The sequence below is a fragment of the Pelobates fuscus genome, chromosome 2 (genome assembly GCF_036172605.1).
Source record: "Pelobates fuscus isolate aPelFus1 chromosome 2, aPelFus1.pri, whole genome shotgun sequence".
NCBI lineage: Eukaryota > Metazoa > Chordata > Amphibia > Anura > Pelobatidae > Pelobates > Pelobates fuscus.
Window position 1 is genome coordinate 25,511,704 of NC_086318.1, and position 24,822 is coordinate 25,536,525.

Here is a 24,822-nt window from a genome sequence, read left to right on the forward strand (position 1 = left end):
AGAGGTAGAAGAAGCTATAAATAATCTACAACCATCAAAAACACATGGTCCTGATGGTTTTTCTAATTTATTTTTAAAAATATTTAAAAAAAATTATAATACCTAATATAACTGCAACGTTTAATTTTATAGCATGACAGGAGGCTTCATATTTGCTTAAGTCTTTCTTTACTAGAACTCCACAGCAGCACATTAACATAGAGAGATAAACACCAAAGACAAAACATAAGGTATCTATATAAGGCTCCTCCTAAACCACCATTTCCTCTTTCTTTGCTGCTCCGCATCAGTACAGGTCAGAGTACCACTGCCTCCTGCTTCTAGTGGGTGGCTTTGGGATTTAGTGTGATTTATTTATGATTGTTATAAACTATGCTTGGTTGTGAGATTTATGTGCCTTTCTGGCTCTTTCTTTTTCTTTGGGGAATGTTTCCTTTACAATACTGATAGTTTTTTCATGTGTTTATTTATACAGATTACTGGTAGTTTGCCATGTGTTTAGTTATACAGATTACTGGTAGTTTACCATGTGTTTATTTATACAGATTACTGGTAGTTTGCCATGTGTTTATTTATACAGATTACTGGTATTTTGCCATGTGTTTATTTATACAGATTACTGACAGTTTGCCTTGTGTTTATTTATACAGATTACTGGTAGTTTACCATGTTTATTTATACAGATTACTGGTAGTTTGCCATGTGTTTAGTTATACAGATTACTGGTAGTTTGCCATGTGTTTAGTTATACAGATTACTGGTAGTTTGCCATGTGTTTATTTATACAGATTACTGGTAGTTTGCCATGTGTTTAGTTATACAGATTACTGGTAGTTTGCCATGTGTTTATTTATACAGATTACTGGTAGTTTGCCATGTGTTTATTTATACAGATTACTGACAGTTTACCATGTGTTTATTTATACAGATTACTGACAGTTTGCCATCTGTTTATTTATACAGATTACTGACAGTTTGCCATGTGTTTATTTATATAGATTACTGACAGTTTGCCATGTGTTTAGTTATACAGATTACTGGTAGTTTGCCATGTGTTTTGTTATACAGATTACTGGTAGTTTACCATGTGTTTATTTATACAGATTACTGGTAGTTTACCATGTGTTTATTTATACAGATTACTGGTAGTTTACCATGTGTATTTCTTTTGTGCCTGTGGGGAGTTTTGTTTTACCCTGTTGGCTTTATTGTTTATTCTGTTTCCTCTGGATTATTGGCCGTGGTGGTCGCCGAGAAGCGGTCTTACGACCGCACCCCGTGCCGACCGCCGGGACCGCGGAGAAAGACTCCTGCGGTCCCTCGTGTGTTGCCTTTGATTCCCGCCCGCCGGCTTCGTCCGCCGAGCGGGAATCCCCGTTTTGTTCTTTACCCTGCCCGCGTCCCCGCTCACTCGCTAACACTGTTATCAGAGTGGGGACGGAGCAGGGATCTACTCATTTGCCACGGGAGCCTCCGCTCCCGGTCACCCTCCCCGCGACCGCGTGGTTGGGCAGCGGGTGCGCGGCTCTCCTCTGTGTTTGCCGAGCGCGTCACTGCCTTATTATAGGTACAGTGACTAGTTGGTCCAGTGTGTTTCCCCATCTCCTGGGCGGTTTGGGGGTGCGTATTTTTTGGTGACAGCTTTCTTTTCTGTCCATGTGAGGCAGCTCTGTGAGCCCTTGCATCATAAATTATGACCCATATATGAGGGTCGCAGATTCAATCCCCCTCACCTCCCCAAGTAACTAAGCAATAGACTTTAGTTTTCGTTTCTTTGCATGTGTGCTTGCCCTGCATGTTTTTCTATGGACATGGTTTTACGGTTTACTGGTTTTCCTGACTTCCACATTGCACTGCGTGCCTCCTGCAGGTGTCCCTGCCTGGTGTCCTTACCCACTTATTGAACTAGGACTGCTCTAATCAAGCCTCAGTTGCCTGATGGAGGTAGCACTGGCGTCCAAAGCCAGGGATTGTGGGTTCAGACCCCATCTGGGTGGTTGAGCATGGCACTCGTATTTTGTGGCCTAATGGATTAGGCACAACCATATAAAAACTAAAGTGTTTCGCTATCTTGAAGAACCTTGCCTATAAGGACCCAGCTTTGTCTCTACCCTGCACCCTAATAGTCAAGATTCTACTACATGTCTAAAAGGATCTAGGTTTCCGCCTGCATTATACCTCTGGGTCGGTACCGCCCGTACCCTTATACTGGCCTGCCTTGTCTGTGCCTTTATAATTGGCCTGCTTTGTCTGTGCCCCTTGATTGGCCTGCTTTGTCTGTGCCCCTTGATTGGCCTGCTTTGTCTGTGCCCCATGATTGGCCTGCTTTGTCTGTGCCATACTATGCATGCTATGGGACTGGTGGCTCCATACCCTGGATAACGGTTTGTTGAGCCTGCATGCATTATTACTTGCCTCTGCCAACACTAGGGGTGCTGCCCCTTTTGCCTGCTAATGATACCTGTTTTCTAGCTTCGTAGGTATCAAGTATCATAGACTCAGACTTTATGGACGCCTCTGCACAGGAGCAGAATTTGCAGGCTTTACTTAATGCGGCTGTGACCGCATCTGTTGAAAAAGCCCTGGCTAGGGCCCTCCCTCAACCACATACGGACAGGGGTGTGTGTGGAACCCCTCATTTGGCAGAAGACTCGGATGAGTCAGACTCTCAGGTGCGAGAGCAGGCAAGTGCGCGAACGCGCTATTGAAAGGGTGAAGACCCTGAACCACGCTCCCGGACGGGCAAGACTCCGGCTAAGTGACGTGGTTTGAGGTTGACAACCTCGCCGGCCAGGCGCCACCGCCTATTGGGCGCAGGGGAGGAGGCCTCCTTACCCCCCCACCTTGGCCGCGCTGGATGTGTGGCGGGCAGACCAGCCTCCCTCAGATGGAGAAGATGTTTGGGTTGAGGACCTTGGCGAGGGTCCCGGTGGACGCTGGGAAGAGGAAGACGCGCCACCGACTAGGGCCCCCATGACAATGTTGGGGGACGATACCCTTTTGGGCACTACTGGAGAACCTCTGTTAGAGCCTCAATCTATCCGACGCCCCAGGTCCTCGGACTAGTCACTGCCCAACCACTTGGCACAATTCGTGCGCTACTGGGTCCATAGACCCCTTGGAAGTGAGGCCTGCAAGAAGCTGCGGGCGGAATGCCCCAGACCGGTACTGCCGGACAGGGTGGCGGTTACTCCGGATGTTGGCCCTAACAGACGAGGCCTTCACAGAAGGTAGGGCTCTGGACCCAGCCACCATGAGGGACTGGGCACTTCGTTCCATTTGTCTGCTGGGCAATGCCACTGTGGCCCTTTGCACGGAACCCAGGAAGACGGCACTCTTCCATATGGACAACAAGCTGTCGGATTTGGGAGCCGAAGATGTGGGTCCCCTGGCTAAAGGTCTGCTGTTCAGGGAGCCTTTCGTTGAGGAACTGCAGAAACAGGTTATTCTGTTTACCTCCCGGGATAAAGCGAAGTCTTCGATCGGAAGGTGTTCCGCCCACGGTTACCTTCAGACGTAAGGATCCCCGTCATCACAAGAGGCCAACAGCCCTTGTTGGAGGTGGAAGTTCGAGCTCCGCTAGCCAAAGGCGCGGTCCTACAGGCCCCGGATTTGGGGGGTTTCGTCAGCTCGATTTTCTCCTGGTAAGGGAGAAGTCTGTAGAATTCTGTCCAGTGATCAATTTAGGAGAAATGAACGCCTTTGTGGTATACAACCACTTCGAGATGGAGGGCATTCACCTTCTTCGATGCCTTCTCTGGCCAGTAGACTGGGTCACGAGACTGGACCTAGAAGACGCTTACCTCTCCGTCCCGGTGGACGGGGCCTGTCGCAGTCCCCTCTGATTCGTATGGAGAGACTCTCCGTACCAATTCCCATGCCTCCCCTTCGGCCTCAGCTCGGCCCCTTGGTGCTTCACCAAGCTCCTGAACCGGTGGTCACCCAATTCAGATCAGAGGCCGCACGCTGCATCATCTATCTGGACGACTTGCTTATCTTCGCGAGGACCCCGCCGGGCTCAAATTTCAGACGCGCTCTGCGTTTTCCTTGTTGGAATGCCTGGGGTTCGTGGTCATTCTGAAGAAATCGGCCTTGGAGCCTGCGCAGACGGTGGAATTCTTGGGTTTCGTAGTCGTTGCGCAAGACGGCATTCTCCGCCTGCCTGTGGCGAAGATAACGGCCATTCGGAAGGAGATCAGACGTGTTTTCGACAAGACCGGACTCCCCTCCGGAGGTTGGCTCGCGTGGTGGGTCTCCTCTTGGCCTCGATACAGGCGTTCTACCCGGGCCCACTACATTACAGGGCCATGCAGCGGCTGAAGGCGCACTCTCTACGCAAGAGACCCTCTTAGGACCAGATGATCTCCCTGGCCTCGGACGTGCAGGCCGGATTGAGCTGGTGCCTCCTGCATATATCCGCCTGGAACAGCAAGGCGATATTCGGGATGACCCTGGACTCTTTCAGGGGTGCCTGGAATGTCGAGGCGTTATCGCAGTCGGCTAGTGGCCTTCTCTGGGATTCCTGGGCCTCTGGGATGAGGAGGTGTTATCTCTCAACATGGAGCTCCTGGTGTCGCTGGTGCTTGGAACGGGATACCGATCCCTCTACGGGTCCTGTATCTAGCGTGCTGAATTTCTTGTCTCATCTCTTTGACCTGGGTCGGTCATATCGCTCGGTTATCGTGGTTAGATCAGCTATCTCGACGGCACATGTCCCGCTTCGAGTTTTTCCCCATCGGCCAGGATCCGCTAGTCTGCAGGCTCCTGCGTGGAATGAGACTGGTGCGCCCTCCGGCGCCCAAGTATTCTTCCCTCTGGGACGTGCGTTTGGTTTTGGCGTTCTTTCGGAATTGGCCTGATAACCAGGACCTTTCACTTCGCCAGCTTTCAGCGAAATTTGCCCTCTTGTTGTGTCTGGTCTCGTTCAGACGTGTTTCGGATGTCCGGGCCTTCGATGTCGGCGCTTTCTTGTTTTTCTCCAGAGGGGATCTCCGTCAAGGTGCTTGGACGTACCAAGTCAGAATCAACGGTTGTATCATGCCCTTACTTCTAGGACTCGCCTAAGCTTTGTGTAGCGAAGGCACTGGCGCGATGGATAAGATGTCTTTTGGCGTTGGCGGGCGTGGATGCGACCTTCGGAGCGCTTTTGGTTAGGGGCGCCGCAGCTTCCGGAGCTTTTTTGGCGAGCGCTTCCCTTCAGGACATTTTGCGTTCGGCGGACGGGTCCCGTGTAGAGTTTTTTTCACCTATTTTACTTTAGACCGTCGGAACATGCTTCTTTTGCTTTGCTGTCGGAGCGTTAAAACAGCAAATATGAAGCCTCCTGTCATGCTATAAAATTGTAGATTATACTAGCTTTAGTGTAACTATAATCTTAATTTTATTAATGACAGGAGGCGAATATTTCCCACCCAATTTGATTTCTTTCCCCCCCCCCCCTGTTTTGGATGGATTGCATTGTTTGTATTTCTGTTGATTTGTCTGATTATCTGGGCTAGGTTGGTTAGTCTGGGGTGATGTTGTGGGAAGTGCATGTTATACTGTATTGACGGTCATTAGTATGGATTTCGTGTCTTTATTCTATCAGTACTGGATCGTGGGATTTATGTTTTATCAGTACATTTCGTTCACTAATCAGTGTTTTCGATTCTGTTTATTTCGTTTCAGTTTAATGGTTCGACTTCAGTTCATAGGATCGGCCGTTTGGCGGGTTAAAGATCAAGTTCATCCATTATCCGAAGTTTTTCCAGATGACATTCATCGTTATGTTGTGAATTTTTCTTTATTTAGTTATTGTCATTGTTGTGTACGTTACGTTGTCGCAGCGTGAAAGAGGAAATGGTGGCTTAGGAGGAGCCTTATATAGATACCTTATGTTTTGTCTTTGGTGTTTATCTCTCTATGTTAATGTGCTGCTGTGGAGTTCTAGTAAAGAGAGACTTAAGCAAATATTCGCCTCCTGTCATTAATAAAATTAAGATTATAGTTACACTAAAGCTAGTATAATCTACAATTAAATTGCCTCCTCTGGCAAAATAACACGAGAACTATTAAGAGCTAATATAAAACCTTTTTTGAAACCCAACAAAGCTCCAACAGAAATAACAAATTATAGGCCTATCTCCTTAATAAATATAGATGTTAAACTATATGCTGCAATATTAGCTAATAGACTTAATTTAGTACTCCCTGAACTGATACATATAGATCAAATAGGGTTTGTTAGAGGTCGCCATGCTAGCGATAATTCTCGTAGAATCATTGATTTATTTGAATATGCTCAATTAAAAGACGCCCCTTCTGACCCTGTCGATTAATGCAGAAAAGGCTTTCGACAGGGTCAGATGGGGATATATGAATAAAGTTCTGACTGCATTTGGTTTGGAGGGCTGGATTGCACTCGCGATCAAGGCTCTTTACAAAGGTCCATCAGCAAGAATAATAGGATATGATATATGCTCAGAATGGTTCGATATTAGCAACGGAACGAGACAGGGATGCCCATTATCGCCCCTGCTATACGTTCTCTCAATCGAACCATTCGCTATAACTATTAGAGAAAATTTAGGAATAAAAGGTATGATAATGGAAGAGTTAGAAGCAAAGATATGTCTCTATGCAGACGATGTATTAATCTCAATAACAGATCCCGAGATTTCCCTTTTTAATTTAATGCAAGAGATTAAAAACTATGAGGATGTGTCAAATTATAAGATAAACTTCCATAAAACTATAGCCTTAACAATTAATATAAATTCTCACATACTAGGATCCCTTCAAGAGAAATATAATTTTCAGTGGACTAAAAAAGAGTTCCAATACTTAGGAATTACTATTACAGTGAATCCTCAAAATATAGTAGAGATTAATTTTCTGAAAATGTTAAAACACACCAATAAAATTCTTAGGGATTGGCGCCCTTTGGAAATTTCTTGGTGGGGAAGAGTTAACACAATAAAAGCATATGTTATCCCCAATTGGACATATTTGTTCAATATGATCCCACTTAAAGTTCCAAAACCTTGGCTGGACATGCTCCAACATTCATTTTCTAACTTTATTTGGAACGGGAAAGCACCTAGAATAAAATCTCAAGTTTTAACAAAGAAAATTAACCAAGGAGGAATGGCCTTTCCACTAATCAAAGACATATATAGTGCTAATATAATTTCCCATATACATAAATTTTATATCTCAAGAAAGTCAAGAAAGCAACCCTGGTATCAGATTGAATCAATAAAAACAAAAGAGAAAGATTTATCGCTTATAATATGGGATGATAAGACCAATTATAATAGGCATTTAATGCAAGCTAATTCTATAATTCAGCACACATGACAGTCCGCGGTTTGCGGCTCTATTCACACAACAGATCGGACAGATAGGGTGCACTTGGTGATTGGGATCTTACATTTTGGAAGAAAATTTATCGTTTATTCCACACATTGATTCGCTGCAGACACCCTAAAAGGGAGATAAGCGCAGAACATCTATACCTTTTGTAAGTTCTCTACCTCCTGGATACTCACCTTCTTGTTCATTCATACTTCACCATATATTATTATATTTATGTTCTAGATCTGTTCAAAGATCCCGGCCTGTTCTAAGGTTGTATTCTCTACTGATGTGCTATCCCTCCCCTTTAGCTTATATTGCTTGTATAGCCATATCTGCTATTTTTTGCTTCAGTAATTCTATAATTGTATCTCATCTTATCGAAGAATGGCAACGAATTAAAAAATGACTTAAGATAACAACAAAGATAATTGAAGGAGCAAATATACGAGCTATTGAAAGAGCTATTCCAGACCTAAACCTCTCCAAATGGAGATTTGAAAGAGAGATTTATATTAAAGATCTCCTTCAAAACAATAAGATGATGCCATTTAATAATCTTAAATCTAAATTTAATCTTATATGTTACACATTTCGTGGAGTTTCCCAAAAATGTCCAGCTTATGGGACTCAATATATAGTTTTCTAGAGTTTTTTAATATTAAAATAAAAAAATGTCCATAAATAGGCTTACTCCATCTCAATTGGGATAGACTCCCGAAAGATCAATTAATATTGACCACCCATTCTCTTATTGCAGTGAAGATACTAATTGCAAGAACTTGGAAACAAATTAATACACCAGATAGGAAACAATTTATAACTCAATTATTGTTCCAGCTTGAAATGGAAAGAGAAGTTGCATATTTTAATAATGATGGAAAATATATTAATCATTATGATAACTTGATATCTAAGATTAAAGAACGTTTTAATTGACTTAGTTCATTTTTTTTTCAACATATTACAAGATATTGGTCCCTTTTTTTTTCCCATCTAAATACTTCAACCAAATATTGTTAATATTTGTTATGTCTGTTGTGCATATCTAACTATGTGTTAAGTATTGTATTTACACTGATAATAGCAAATGTATATCTATGTATTTATGAATGTCTTTTTGAAAACTCATTTTTTTTTAAACATACAATATTCTTGTGTTCTTGTGTTCTTGTGCCTGACACCAGCTTTCGCTATCTTTTATAAAAATAGGATTCTTTCTAGCACTTTTTTTTAGAAACTTTGGGTTCCTAAATCTAAGACTGTCACTTGCATCAGTTAACAGGAGACTAACATCATTACGTAATGTTATATGAAGAATTAGACTTTCGGTTCTGAGACTCCCATGATTGGTTAATGTTGTCGTTGATGTATACACCCCTAGACAAACTGTGTTTTATATATACGATATACGATGTACGATGTACGACGCATTAAACCTTTGAATGCCTATTGATAATCCATCTGAAATGGTGATTTTTATGAGTATTCCCAGCAGCTGATTACACAGACAAAGGAAGGCAGAAACGTGTTAGTGCATAAGACCATGGCAGCGTAAGGGTTTCCAGACCCTGTTCTGATTTCCTGCCTAACAAGTGGGGGCTACGTCTGAGGGGGAGGATTGTGGTACCTAACGGTGAGTACAAAGATATTGACTTCTTTCTGTCTTTCTTTCTCTACTCACAAGGATGTCACGGTCTCCTATCTTAGGCTGAGAGAGAGATCTGTCGGTTGGACAGAGTCTCTGAGTAAGAGGTTGAGAACGGGATCAGCCGTTTTGCTTCTGTACCAGATTCAATATAGACTTAGGAGTTCTTGAGATTTGGTTGTTGAGAAGTGGGAACGGGATAGGCTGCCCTTCTCAATGAGTAGTTAGAGTTGTCGAGTAGTCAGTCAGGGAGACTCTAGATGAGTCTATATATTGATTTATTGTCCGTTTAGTTAGTCAGTAGGGGATTTATAAGTTTGATACACTTTATCCCCTGGAATCAGTGGAGATGTTTCTCCTACGTTATTGTGTATATTTCTTTCTGCTTTCCACTGTCTCTTCTTATTTATAGAGCTTAAGATTTATGACTTGCAGTTGCACATTTTACCGAATGGAGTCTGATGCAAATGTTATAGGAATGTATGATTTGTGTGCTTGTTTTAATGAATTTAATAAGCCCAATGTTTTTCTTTTACATTGGGACTAGGAATATATGTTTGCAGTGAAAGAATTTGTAAACTGAACGAGTGGTTACATTTTAAATTAACCTGGTACATTTTTATGAGACCAGGACTTTGCCTTGGACTAGAAGAACACATTTAGGGATAGTTCCATAAGTCCTGCTATGTGGACAGAGTGATACACCAAACAGCACACAAGATAGTTAACGATTCCATTTCCCATGAAATGTATGAAGACCCATACTGCAGCTAATCCTCACTAAAGAAATCATGTATAATAAAATAACTGTTGATGTGTCACCACCCTCCCTTCCTGGGGCAATGGGAGGGAGACATATCCCTGATGTAACAGGGGATAAAACATGATAAAACTAAAATACATTTTAACTTAAGGGTATGACATTAAGAAGTGGCACAATACTAACTCCCCATTTCAGTAGTTTCATCTTTAAGGGAATACACCCTCTTGAGTTGTAAAAAGGCTTAGAACTAATATATCTCTGATTAAATGTGTTCTTTTAAATTATAAAGTGGACTTAATGTTGAGGAGATAATGATTTTCGGAGGTTTTTATTCATTGTGACCACAACTGTAGACTCCATGTGCATTAAGTTTGAGGTTTTGGTTTGTAATCTGGATCAGAAAATCATGGGCACCGGTAGAATCTGCATTTGGTAGAATCACGCACACAGCACCCTCCTCACACACACACACACACACACACACACACACACAGCGCCCCCTTCACACACAGCACCCCACTCAAACACACAGCACCCGCCCACACACACACAGCACCTCATCCACACTCAGCACCCCCCACACACACACAGCACCCCACTTACACACACAGCACCCACCCACACACACACATCACCTCATCCACACTCAGCACCCCCACACACACACACAGCACCCCACTCACACACAGCACCCCACTCACACACACAGCACTACCCCTTACACACAGAACCACCCCTCACACACAGCCCCCTCTCACACACAGCGCCCCTCTCACACACAGCACCCCTCTCACACACAGCACCCCTCACACACACAGCACACCTCACACACACAGCACACCTCACACACACACCACACCTCACACACACACACCACACCTCACACAAAGCACTCCACACATACTCCACACCCGTACACACAAACACATACACTGCACCCCTCAATGCAGTATGTGTGTGTGTTTGTGTGTATGTATTCAGCAGTCTGTGTGTACTCAGCAGTCTGTCTGTGTGTACTCAGCATTCTCTGTGTGTATTTAGCAGTCTGTCTGTATGTGTATTCAGCAGTGTGGGAATTCAGCAGTCTGTATGTATTCAGCAGTCTGTGTGTGTGTGTATTTAGCGGATTGTGTGTACGTATTCAGCACTCTGCGTGTATGTTTGTGTGTGTGTATTCAGCAGACTGTGTTCATGTGTGCAGCGGACTGTGTGCATGTATTCAGCGAACTGTGTGTCCATTCAGCAGTCTGTGTGTGTGTTAGTGTGTATGTATTCAGCAGTCTGTGTGTGAATGTGTTCAGAAGTCTGTGTGTATGTATTTTATGTATGTATTGCATTTGTTGGAGATACTAATAAATATAAGCCTAATTTTATCTATAATTTAAATTTTTATTCCTGTGAGTTATGTGTAGGCAGGGCCCCAGTGCACTGCTTTGCCTGGGGGCCCATAATGTTGTTACGATGACACTGGTGGGTTGGTGGGATGGAGGGCTGCGAGGGAGCACTGACTTATGCGAGGCGCACTGATTGACGTAATTTCCTGTTTCCCGGCAGCATCAGCGGAGGGAGCAGTGCTGGAACAGCACGTAAGTCAGTGCTCCCTCGTGCCCACACCCCCTCACAGCAGTGGGAAGGAATTGGATCCACCAGTTAGGGAGCCTGGGTGGACTTCAAACCCCCACCTGCACCAAAAAAAGAAGAGGAGAAGAGAGAAGAGGAGATGCTGGGTGGAGAGAAAATTAGTTGCTGGGTGGAGAGAAGAGTTGAAGCTGGTGGAGAGAAGAGTTGAAGCTGGTGGAGAGTAGGAGGAGATGCTGGGGGGAGAGGAGGAAGAGATGCTGGGGGAGAGGAGAAGGAGATGCTGGGGGGAGAAAGGGAGAGGAAGAGGAGATGGCTGGGGAGAGGAAGAGGAGATGGCTGGGGGAGAGGAAGAGGAGATGCTGGGGGGAAAAAGAGAGAGGAAGAGGAGATGCTGGGGGGAGAAAGGGAGAGAAAGAGGAGATGATGGGGGAGAGGAAAAGTAGAATCTGGAGGAGAGGAGGAGGAGTTGCTGGGGGGAATAGGGGAGAGGAGAATCTGGGAGAAAGGAAGAGGAGAATCTGGGGAAGAGGAGGAGGAGATGCTGGGGGAGAAAGGGAGAGGAAGAGGAGGAGATACTGGGGGGAGAAAGGGAAATTCACAGCTTTAGACCACATCCCCACGCTACCTCGCGGAGGGGATAGATCTAGGATACCTTTATAACGTGAAGTGATCCCTAAGGGGCTTAATGAAAATATTGTATACTCTATGTTTTTGTAAATATAGTTGTGAATAGTGCTAGTCCATCCAATTAAATGTGGGGAGACATATCCTCAAATTGTTTTGATGCTGGTGATGTACACTTCTGTATCATCATTTAGCTAGCTTTATGTACATACATATTTTTTGCATTAATTTTTTAGTTAATTTTATTTACATATACAAAAAAATATTTTTGATTTTTGTAAAACAAATTGGGGGAGGGGGGAGGAATATTGTTGTATTTTTGTTAGATTTTTGTATATGCTTTATATCAGTTTAAACCAGTTTAATCCAATCTTCATCATTAGATTTGGGACTTAAAATCATTTGCTTTAGAGATAATCATGTTCTCCCAATGTATATTTGTTTGGCATTGGAGTCCTGGATGTACTTATGTACCGGTATGTGTAGAAATAGAATTAGATTAAGTCTGATTTTCTGTTGATAGGACTTTATAAGTATAAATAGTCCTGCACTCTTGCTGTAAAGATTACACTGAAGACATGTATTGTGATATATGTATATTTTTAAATTGATAGTATGTCTGTTTATTGATATACTATATACTACATATACTACATATACCAAATTATCCCCTTTCATTTCTTCTCTTTTCTTCTTGGACACCATACTTTTTTTAGCACTACCACGTTGTTCTTTTCACATCATTCATGTTTTCCACTCACTTTTTTATTCATATTAGTGTCCACCACACTCACTCTTGGGGTTGGTCCTAGTAGTCTAGATTTTATTTTAGAGCAAAAAATCAGGGTTCAAGAATATACTGAGAATGGACAGCAGCTGAAATAGCCTGCCCTTCGGTGGGTTCCATGCTCAGATCTCAGGCAGGTTTTAGCTCATCTTGTGCCATTACAGAGAGAATATATCTGAAGCATATCAGACTGGTCCCACCCGTACGGGTAGTCCAGATCTGAGATGCCAGCAAGTTCCCTCTGCATGAGAGACACAACAACCCCAGAGACGATCATTTCAGCCTTGTTAGGCATCATCAGTGAGGCGTAACTGATATCTCTCTAGGCACCGTGAGCAAAGGGTCCACGTCTGGATTACCCTTTAAACTTATGGAGAGCAAAGAAAAACGTGGTGCAAGAGTATACTGAGAATGGACAGCAGCTGAAATAGCCTGCTCTTTGGTGGGTCCCCACTCAGTTCTCAAGCTGGTTTTAGCTCATCTTGTGCCATTACAGAGAGAACATATCTGAAGCCTAACAGACTGGTCCCACCCGTATGGGCAGTCCAGATCCAAAATGCCAGTCTGATATGCTTCAGATATGTTCTCTCTGTAATGGCACAAGATGAGCTAAAACCAGCTTGAGATCTGAGCGGGGACCCACCGAAGAGCAGGCTATTTCAGCTGCTGTCCGTTCTCAGTATACTCTTGCGCCCCGTTTTTTTGCTCTCCATAGATTTTCTTTTATATTTGTCATTATCCTTCAGCTTGATCCTCCTTGTTTTTTTATAGCACTATCAGTTCCTTTTGTCATGATCTTCACTTTTGTATATCTGTTACTTAGCAACTACAGTAGCACGGGGAACTATGTCATCATGTTGCACTAGTCACGTCAGGGGACCCTCTGTATCCACTTCCGGGTTAGCACTGATCAGAGAGAGGTTTGCACATGATGGGTGAGTACACTTCATAATTATCCTATATATATATATATATATACAAGTTTTTAAATGTCACATTGATCTTGACATGGGTCGATAAGTCGATCAATTATTTTTGTGATGTTGTGTTGGAATAAACACTGTTGAAGTTATGGAAACACCTCAGAGTGCACCCGTTTTCTAACATTTTGCATATTTCAACGTGGGATTGCACCAAGGCATTGTTGCCATGGAGCAATCTCCAGCCTCGGGTAAACAATGGTCATGAAGGAGAGCTCTTACTAGACTTTTCAACCAAATTCGAATATTTATTGCGAATACAGTCACATTGCATCAATGGTTCAGTCTATAATAGACTTTTATCCTGATGTAAAATTCCCAATAGCTAACAAAAAAAAACTATTCAATTTATCCCAAATGTCTGTGTTTTTATTAAAGTGGATAAATTGCAATAATAAAACTATAAATTAATGTAGAATTTATGTAAAGATCTATATTTTTCCATTCTTGGCAGCATATTTTCACATACAAGTCTGCTGAAAGAAACACAATGTACGATTTAAGGAGATTGCTCAGCACAGGGTTAATCTTGCTGTATGTGATTATTCTATGACAGACTTTAAGTGGTAAGAACACAGGTTCTGCATGCTTTGCCAGGATAGGAGCAGCAGACAATCAGCACCCAGTGCCTTACCCAATCAACAGGTCCACAAATTACACACTAAGCCTTTCAATCACTTTGTTCAGGTAAATTCAGTGCTGACTGGTGAAGTGGTGACTGGCTGCAGTGTGTGGTGGGTGGGCTTTACTGAACAGTGGAGTCTATAAATAGAGGGTTGGGGTGGTATTGCTCATTCTCCCAAGTGATACCAACCACCGGGAGCTGCCATGGATATCCTCCACTCACTGAGACATCCCGAAGAGATATACAACCTATTCAGGTTCAAGATGGGAGGCTGCTGTGCAGTGATGCTCAAACTGGACCGGGTAAGTCTGTCTCCCCCTGTAATTCTAGTGGGGATGGGGTTAGTCTGAATCCTATATAAAATAGGGGGGATGGGATGAGTCTGATACATACTATAAAACTGGGGAGATGCGGTGAGTTTGGGTCCTCTATAAAACAGAGGATGGGGTGACTTTGGATCCGCTATAAAACAGGGAGATGGCGAGTCTGGGTATTCTTATGAAACAGGAATAATGTGGTGAGTGTGTGTCACCTATAAAACAGGGTGGAATGGGGTGTATCCCCCTACAAAACAAGGATATGGAATGAGACTGGGTCACTCCCCTATAAATGGGGTGAGTTTGGGTCCCACTATGGAAAAGAGGGTTGGAGTGAGTCTGGGTCATCTATAATAAACATTGAGAATGAGCAGGGCTGGCCCAAGACATTGTGCTGCCTAGGTCCAAGAAAGAAATGATGTCTGTTCTCACCTACTGCAACCCCTCTAACCCTCACCAAAACCGTTCTACCAAAGATGCCGTTTATGTGTTTAATGGATGCAGAGAATGTGTAGTGAATGCAGTGTGTGTTAGTGTAGTGGATTTAATGTGTGTGTGCTAATGATGCAGTGTGTCAAGGGGGTGCAGTGTGTGTTAGTGTAGTGGATGCAGTGTGTGCTGGGGATGTAGTTTGTCTGTGTTGGAAATACAATGTGTGCGCTAGGGATGTAGTTTGTATGTGTGTGCTGGAGATGCAGTGTGTGTTTGTCCTTGAGTGCAGTGTGTCTGTGTGCATGCTGAGGATTAAGTATGTGTCTTTGTGTGTGCCTGGGATGTAGTGTGTGCTGGGGATGTAGTGTGTTTTTGTGTGTGTGCTGGGCACGCAGTGTGTGCTGGGGATGGAGAGTGTCTGTGTGTGCTGGGGATGCAGTGTGTGTCTATGTGTTTGATGGGGATGTAGTGTGCGTCTGTGTGTGTGATGGGGATGTAGTGTGTTTCTTTGTGTGTGCTGGGCATGCAATGTTTGGCTTTGTGTGCTGGGGATGGAGTCTGTGTGTGCTGGAAATGCAGTTTGTGTCTGTGTGTGTGATGGGGATCTAGTGTGTGTCTGTGTGCATGCTGGGGATGCAGTGTGTGGCTGTGTGTGCTGGGGATAGAGTGTGTATGTGTACTAGGGATGCAGTGTTTGGCTGGGAATGGAGTGTGTTTGTGTGTGTGCTGGGGATGAAGTGTGTGTCTGTGTGTGATGGGATTTCACTTCCTATATGGAGCACACTGTGTGTACATCAGATATCAGATATTCCTATAGCTTTTAAAAAATGGGAAAGAGATTTGGGCATAGAGATTCAATATAATCAATGGTGTTTTGCCTACTTAAGAGTGAAAAAATATATAAATTGTTTGAATATATTAGAAAATGTCATCAAAGTAAGTTACAGATGGTACATGGTGCCAAGCAAACTTCATAAAATTTCTCAGAGTAGTCCCCCAATTGTTGGAGATGTTTCCACATGGATGGCTCTATGATGCACATTTGGTGGAACTGTCCTAGAATAAGACCTTTGTGGGATCTCTCATTTAAATTAATTTGCAAGGTAGGAGACATCTGCCTGACAAATAAACCTGAAATAGCACTACTACATTTGTATGGAACGAAACTAGACAAAAAATCAGAGATCATGACAATTCATTGCCTTTTGGCAACCAAATTATTGATTGCTAAGGCTTGGAAACAAACAGCTGTACCGAATGTCCATCAATTGAAAGCCCGACTAATTACACAAATAGAGATGGAAATGGGAGGGTTCTTATCAAATTTGTACTCTAAAAACACAATTAAAGATCTTTATTTGAGTCTTATTTCAGATATTAAACGGGTTTAAGTATAAAAAATATATATAATTAAATAAAAGGGAAAAAAGATAAGGAAAAGAAAGGTAAAAAATGAAAAAGAGAGAGAAGGGGAAAGAAGAAAGGAAAAAAAGAAAGAAAGCAGAGAGAGAAAGAAAAAACTAAATTAATAGACAATAGGGGGAAAGAAAAGGAAGAACTTCTCGAAGAGAGTTAATATGAGCGTATAAACCACTTTTATTCCAATAGTGCTACAGTAAATAAGGATTAAAGATTTTTATTTATTCTTTTCTTTTTGTATGAGATAACCCAAATCATATACGAATGTATGGTATAGATGTAAGAGTGAGTGATAGGTCAATGTCGGATCCTATGATCTATTTAGAATTTTGCAATGTTGAGGTATTAAAAAGTCTTTTGCAGACTATTGAAAAACATTTGTTGAAATTTTGCTGGATACTTGTAATTTTGTGCCAGACTTAATTTAGTTTGGACTACTATGGTAATAACGAACTGTGATAAAGATTCTAATAGTTAACTTCTAAATTGTGAAATTTCATTGTAAATGAATGATTTGTATCCTACATTGACTATTGTTTGTAACTGGCTCTAAATATGAGCCAATATATATGTTTATACGTATTTAAAGTTAAAAAAATTTCAATAAAAATTAAATAAAAAAAATAAATAAAAAAAGTATGTGTCTGTGTGTGTGCCTGGGATGTATTGTGTGTGCTGGGGATGTAGTGTGTTTTTGTGTGTGTGCTGGGCATGCAGTGTGTGCTGGGGATGGAGAGTGTCTGTGTGTGCTGGGGATGTAGTGTGTGTCTATGTGTTTGATGGGGATGTAGTGTGTCTGTGTGTGTGATGGGGATGTAGTGTGTTTCTTTGTGTGTGTGCTGGGCATGCAATGTTTGGCTTTGTGTGCTGGGGATGGAGTCTGTGTGTGCTGGGAATGCAGTTTGTGTCTGTGTGTGTGATGGGGATATAGTGTGTGTCTGTGTGCATGCTGGGGATGCAGTGTGTGGCTGTGTGTGCTGGGGATAGAGTGTGTATGTGTACTAGGGATGCAGTGTTTGGCTGGGAATGGAGTGTGTTTGTGTGTGTGCTGGGGATGTAGTGTGTGTCTGTGTGTGATGGGATTTCACTTCCTATATGCAGCACACTATATTTTCTATAACACTGTGTATACATTGCAGCCAATTATGACACTTACCCTTGCTGTACCTGCAGTGGTGTATCTTCTGGCTGCAGTTGAGTCTGGACTGACTCCTAGAGGCTCTGCTTCTCATTTTCTCACAGTTACTTTCCCAGTCCTGATTCTGCCTGCCATACTCCTGGCTTCTGACTTCTGTCAGGAGCTCTGTGCACTTAACTCCTGTGTGTCTGGCTATCTGCCACAAAGAACTGGGAGACAGCACATCAGCCCACAGCCCTCACGCAAGATATGAAACTAAAGTTCTGGCAGGCATGGTGAGTAATGTCAGAGCGCCGGAACATCAGTGAGAAACGTGTCCAAACCTCCCCCTCCTGACAGTCCTGATTTTTTAAACTTTTTATGCAGCCTCCCAGCTTGCCCCAACTGAGGGGCTGATCGGGAATGGTGAGGACCTTCCCTAACTGCTGTTAGCTGAAGACAGAGGCTAGTGGGGAAACTAAAGTAGAGAGGGCCCAAGTGGAAGATTTTTTTTTTAAGTCCCATCATATCACAAGAATGGCCAAAATGTAGATCCCCATCTGTCATACAACTCCCACAATGCTTTGTGTGTGTGTATATGAAGCTTTATTGTGTATGCCCACAGGCTGTTTTGTGTGTGTTAATAGGGGCTTTAGTGTGTATATCCAGAGGCTGTTTTGTGTGTGTGTGTGTGTGTACAGGGGGCTTTCGTGATGTCATGATAAAGGGATTACCGGATGTGAGTGGGAGCCTGGCATGGCAAGCTAACACATAAGGTCCCGGGACCCAACTTTTTCAGCCGGTGACCAGGAATTTAGTGCTTGGTAGTAGTGCTAGTTTATCTCTATTTAGCTTAGAGGTTGCCCATAGTAAGTGTTGCAGTTTGTTTGGAGAAATGCACGCATTTTTCAAGGGCAGCCAAACTGGTGGGTATGAGTGTGTCAGGACCATTATTCCCTGTGATCTCTAGATCCTTCCATTTAGTCAATTTAGTCTTTAATTTATATAGTAGGTGTTTGTGGTTTTCTTGTATTAAGAGGGTATGAGATTTCGTCAAATTAATACTCAAGTATTTTAAAGAGGATTTCCTCCAGTCGAAGGGGTATATCTTTTGCAGTGTTTACATTCTAGATTTAGGGAGTCCTATAGATAAATGCCCGTGTCTTTTGAGCATTGTTTATATCTTTCTAACAAGGTTGTTAGAGTTGGCATGGTTTTTTCATGGTGCGTAAGGAATAGTAGAACAATTTTTTTTATCTATCTTTGTGGATAGTCCAGTTATGTCCTTATGTGCTTTGATACAGGGCCGGACTGGGAATGAAAAGCAGCCCTGGAAAAAAATTCCATACCAGCCCCGTAATGCATCGCGCCAGCATAGTGCGTGGAGAGAGTGCCGTTTGTGCGTGGAGAGAGTGCCGTTTGTGCGTGGAGAGAGTGACGTTTGTGCGTGGAGGGGTGCTGTGTGCGTGGGGGGGTTCTGTGTGCGTGAAGGGGTTCTGTGTGCGTGGAAGGGATCTGTGTGTGTGAAGGGGTTCTGTGTGCGTGAAGGGGTTCTGTGTGCATGAAGGGGTTCTGTGTGCGTGGGGGGGGGGGTTCTGTGTGCGTGGGGGGGTTCTGTGTGCGTGGGGGGTTCTGTGTGCGTGGAGGGGTTCTGTGTGCGTGGAGGGGTTCTGTGTGCGTGGAGGGGTTCTGTGTGTGTGGAGGGGTGCTGTTTATGTGTGGAGGGGTGCTGTTTATGTGTGGAGGGGTGCTGTTTATGTGTGGAGGGGTTTTGTGTGCGTGGAGGGGTTTTGTGTGCGTGGAGGGGTTTTGTGTGCGTGGAGGGGTTTTGTGTGCGTGGAGGGGTTCTGTGTGTGTGGAGGGGTTCTGTGTGTGTGGAGGGGTTCTGTTTATGTGTGGAGGGGTTCTGTTTATGTGTGGAGGGGTTCTGTTTATGTGTGGAGGGGTTCTGTTCATGCGTGAAGGGGTTCTGTGTGTGTGGGGGGGTTCTGTGTGTGTGAAGGGGTTCTGTGTGTGTGGGGGTTCTATGTGCGTGAAGGGGTTGTGTGCGTGGAGGAATTCTGTGTGCGTGGAGAAATTCTGTGTGCGTGGGGGGGTTCTGTGTGCATGGGGGGTTCTGTGTGCGGGGGGGTTCTGTGTGTGGGGGGGTTCTGTGTGTGGGGGGGTTCTGTGTGTGGGGGGGGTTCTGTGTGTGTGGGGGGGGTTCTGTGTGTGTGGGGGGAGTTCTGTGTTGGGGGGGTTCTGTGTGTGTGGGGGGGTGCTGTTGGTGAGGGGGAGGAGTGTAGTGTGTGTATGGGGGGGTTAAAGCATTGATATATTTATATTTAAAAAAAAAAACTTTTTTATTACTCCCCTCCCCCTTTACCTTTGGTCAAGGCCCAGGGGAGAGGGGGAACAGCTTCAATTCAATCCCTGGTGGTCCAGTGGTGGCACGTGCTGTTCAGCCTGCAGCTCCTCTGACTTTGCTCTCCTCCCGCGAGAACAGCAGGCAGGTCGGAGCGTTGCCATGGTAACGCACGGCAAAACTCCAACCTGCCTGCTCGCGGGAGGAGCATTCTCGGGTCGCTTACTGCTTCCTGTTACTCCGGGTAGGGGAACAGAAGCTCCCCTACCCGGTCTGCCTGCTCGGCCACGCTACATTCTGTGACCGGCAGGAGGGAAAGCGCTCCCCTCCTGCCGGTCACCCTGTAATTGCGGCCGGGGCTGGTGCACGCTAGTGTGCCGGCCCACCGGGAAATTTCCCGGTGTCCGGTGGGCCAGTCCGGCCCTGCTTTGATATGTCTAATACGTGGTTTGAGGCACAGGATACATATTAGTGGGGACAGAGGCAGGGCCGGACTGGGGATACAAAGCAGCCCTGGATAAAAAATGTATGCCAGTCCCATAAGTCACTGTGCCATATATTGTCGCGTGTAAATTGTAAGGCTATGTCTTGCCATGACAGATGATTGAGTAATATATATATATGCATGTCCCTACAGGCTTTTCAACGTAAACACTGACTTTTCAGAGAAAAGGCAGTGTTTACATTGCTTCAAAGTGACACCGCTAGTGACAGTCACTCAGACGGTCACTAGAGGTGCTTCCTGTGTCAGTGCACCTACATTCAGGGCCTCCACACTCTGTAGGTGCTGAACGTTCCCCATAGAGATACATTGATTCAATGCATCTCTATGAGGAGAGGCTGATTGGTGTAACGTTTTGCAGCCAATCCAATGGCAAAGCATTGGATTGGCTGAGATCATCAAGCTTGATGATCTCAGCCACAGAGGCAGGGCCAGTCGAGGGGAGACCAGCTTGCTGCGTGGGGAAAAAAAAAGGTGAGCAAAAACACTATTTTTAAACACACATATACACCATGACAGACACAGAAACACACATATACCATGACAGATACACACCCCATGACAGACACACACCATGACAGACCATGACACAGACAGACCATGACGCAGACAGACCCACACACACACCATGACACAGACAGACACACACCCCATGACAGAGACACACACACCATGACGGACAGACACACCATGACACAGACATACACACACACACACCATGACAGACAGACACACACACCCCATGACAGACAGACACCATGACACAGACAGACACACATATACCATGACACACACCATGACAAAGACAGACACACACCCCATGACACAGACACACACACCATGACGGACAGACACACCATGACATAGACATACACACACACCATGACAGACACACACACACACACACACCATGACAGACACACACACACCGTACAGACACACACCATGACACAGACAGACACACACCATGACACAGACAGACACACATCCGATGACACAGACACACACACCATGACGGACAGACACACCATGACACAGACAGACACACACACACACACACACGCCATACAGACACACACCATGACACAGACAGACACACACACCATGACAGACACACACACCCACCATGACAGACAGACACACACACCATACAGACAGACACCATGACACAGACACACACACCATGACACAGACAGACAGACACACACACACACCATACAGACACACACCATGACACAGACAGACACACACACCATGACACACAGACAAACTCACACTGACACACATTACTCCTACCTGCCAGGGGGTCGTGCAGTGCAGGAGGCTGCTGGGGCAGGGGCACCTGTGCTGGCGGCCGCTGGGGGAGGTCTGCTGGCGGCCGCTGTAGGAGGTCTGCTGGCGGCCGCTGGGGGAGGTCTGCTGGCGGCCGCTGGGGGAGGTCTGCTGGCGGACGCTGGGGGAGCTGCGCTGGCTCTCCCGCCCTCGCGCGCTGAGGAATGAGACCGGTGCCGGAATATGATGTCATATTCCGGCCCCGGTCTCATTCAGCTGCACTCTGGGGGAGCAGAGCCAGCGCAGCTCCCCCAGCGGCCGCCAGGAGACCTCTCCCAGCGGCCGCCAGCAGACCTCCTCCAGCGGCCGCCAGCAGACCCAGGTGCCGATGGCCCACCGGGAAATTTCCCGGTATCCCGGTGGGCCAGTCCGGCCCTGGACAGAGGGCATCTTTGGCGTGTGCCATTGGAAATTGTGAATAGTTACTAATGCAAGTATTATGAAGATTGGGCAGACTAGACGGGCCGACATTCTATGATCCTATGTGTCTATCAGTGAGTTTCAAATCAGTGAGATTGTGTGTCTGTCATTGACAGTGTGTGTCCGAGTGTCTGTCAGTGTGTATGTGTGTGTGTGTGTTAGTGAGTGTTTCAAATCAATCACAGAATCACAGACTTCCCATTGCAGGTCAGTGAGAAGTATTTGTAAGGCAGGTGCTCTGGGCAATTGCAGTTTCTTGAATTTATCTCCACTGAGCAAACTAAACCAGTAAATAATAGGACTGCTTGTCTGATTGACAGAAAGTGGGTATAACAAGATTAACTTATAAAAGTGTTAATTTCTATTGAAATCTGCTCTTTTTGTAAAGTAAAAGGACACACTCTTTACACATGAAGCCCTCATTAAGCTGAACTGCGTTAGGTATTTGGAGGGCTTCTTTAAAGAAACACTCCAAGCACCATAACCACTACAGCTTGCTACACAACCTGCATCATTTGCAGAGAAATTCTTGAAAATGCATTCAGATTCGGTCACACTTGAAGCCTATGCCACGACATGGATAAACTGACTAAATCAAATTACCACTTTGCACCAGATAATCAACTTTTCCTGCGATCTGTGAGTGTTTCTACAGACTCTAAATCAGAGTAAAACTTTGCATTATTCACTAACTTAAAAACTAAGGTAAAACAAATACCGATCTACAGCTGTATTTATTTTGTGCAACTTTTCAGGACATTCAATGGCTGGCACTGTGCATAGAATGGCACACCAACAAACTAGAACCCTTTATACATGATACAATGATTTATGATGCAGAAATGGTTTGCTCTTCTGTTCCTATTCATATTTACAATTCATGCTGTCTCTATTTACCCACTAGAACACAATGAGCAAGAGCCTCCAGGCCTGTTATAGGTATATGAATGAGACCAGCCGGAGCTTTGCTGCTGTGATCCAGACTCTGGACGGGGAGCTAAGGTAAAACATATTTATCTCTTCCCTTTCCAGCTCTCCCTGGAGTATCAATTATGATTCATATATCACCGGGTAGACAGAGATTGTTAGGCTGCTATTTGAGTTTGCACCAAGTATTGGAAACCAACTATTTTTTTAAACTACAAAATGAATATAATATGTTTTTGCCAAGATGATACCCTGGATGCCGTGTGCCCAGGGATGACATTTAGTTCAGTAACAATGAATGTACCTTGTTACACTGTCCAGTACATTGTATGAAATCACTGACAATGAAATAAACACAATTCATTTCTTTGAATCTTTTGAAACATCTTGTGATTTCAAACAATGTATCCAAGCCTCACAAAGAACCGTGGCAAAATAATACCATCACAAGATGATACCAATAAATACTATTATGTAAAATGGAACCTAGTAACACGAAACGGTTTGTAATAATCTGCCCAGTCCTGGTATTTGTAGGGTTAATTCTCCTGCTGTCCACGTGTCTGGTCATGGGTTGAATTCGGTGAATTCCACAGCTCGTGTTTTGATATTGGTTTCTTGGATATAAGCAGAGCTAAGCCTGGATCAATAAGATTTTAGATGAAAAAATAACAGTTATGAATGACTGATTTCTTTGATGTTTATCATCAGCGGACCTAACAGGGACCGTGGCGCCCGACCACTCCTACTTATTGGGTGGCGTGGGCAGCAGTGGGAGGAAGTCAGAGTAGGTCTCTTTCTCCCAGCTGCATAGAGAGAGCGCAGCACAAGAAGCAGAGCAATGGAGGAGGTGGCACAGGCAGCATGGGGGAAGAGAACAAGGAGAGAGCTGCTAAAGACCCCACACTCGCAGCAGCAGGACCCAAAGCAAGCCACCCTCCTGCACACAAAAAGTATGCTAACAGGAGGGTGGGTGCAAATATAAAAAGTATTATATGAATGTCTCTTTGTGTTTCAGTTGTATGTGTATGTATCTCTGTGTCACTTTGTGTAAATGTCAGTGAGCATCTGTGTGTCAATCTGTGTATGTGACAGTTTGTATGTATAGTTCTATAAGTATGTATGTGTCAGTGCATGTGCATATATCTCAGCATTCAAACACCAACACAACATGCAAACAAACCCCTGCAATCAAACACAAACATTACATACAAACACACCACTTCATTCAAACACAAATACTACATACAAGTAAACCTGCACTTAAAATTCCACAATAAAAATTAAAATACAAACACAAGCATGCAATCAAAGGCAACCATTTTATAGAAACACAACCTTTATTAACCGCTTAATGACGTTTGATGGAAATTTTCCATCAAGGCAGACCTACACTTAGGGACGCTTGACGGAAAATTTCCATCATTTACTAAAGTTAACGCCAGATCACCGCGATTGTGGCATTAATGCTGTTGGTGGGTGCCTCGGCGTTTGAGGAAGACCAGCAACAGCCGCTAGCGCTGTCCCAGCACATGTGATCATTAAAAAGTTTTAGAAAGTTTTTAAAAGTTTGTTAAAAGTGAAAAAAGTATCAAAAAAGTTCTTAAAAGTTTAGAAAAGTATTAAAATAAGTGAAAAAAGGGAAAAAGAGAAATTTTTTTAATTTATT

General features: G+C 44.2%; 1 protein-coding gene across 2 annotated transcripts in view; it reads left to right on the top strand.

Annotated features, from left to right (window-relative positions):
• Positions 1-13,637: 13,637 nt before the first annotated feature.
• The window catches only part of LOC134585403 (squalene synthase-like), an 88,100-nt gene continuing 76,915 nt past the window's right edge, over positions 13,638-24,822 (top strand). The window contains exons 1-2 of one of the 2 annotated variants that reach the window (XM_063440812.1): positions 13,638-13,673; positions 23,131-23,228. In XM_063440812.1, coding sequence (XP_063296882.1) covers positions 23,137-23,228 — 92 coding nt within the window. In that variant the 5' untranslated portion in view covers positions 13,638-13,673; positions 23,131-23,136. Of the gene's footprint in view, positions 13,674-14,546; positions 14,646-23,130; positions 23,229-24,822 lie in introns of those variants that run through there. The other variant, XM_063440811.1, reaches the window with a different exon arrangement.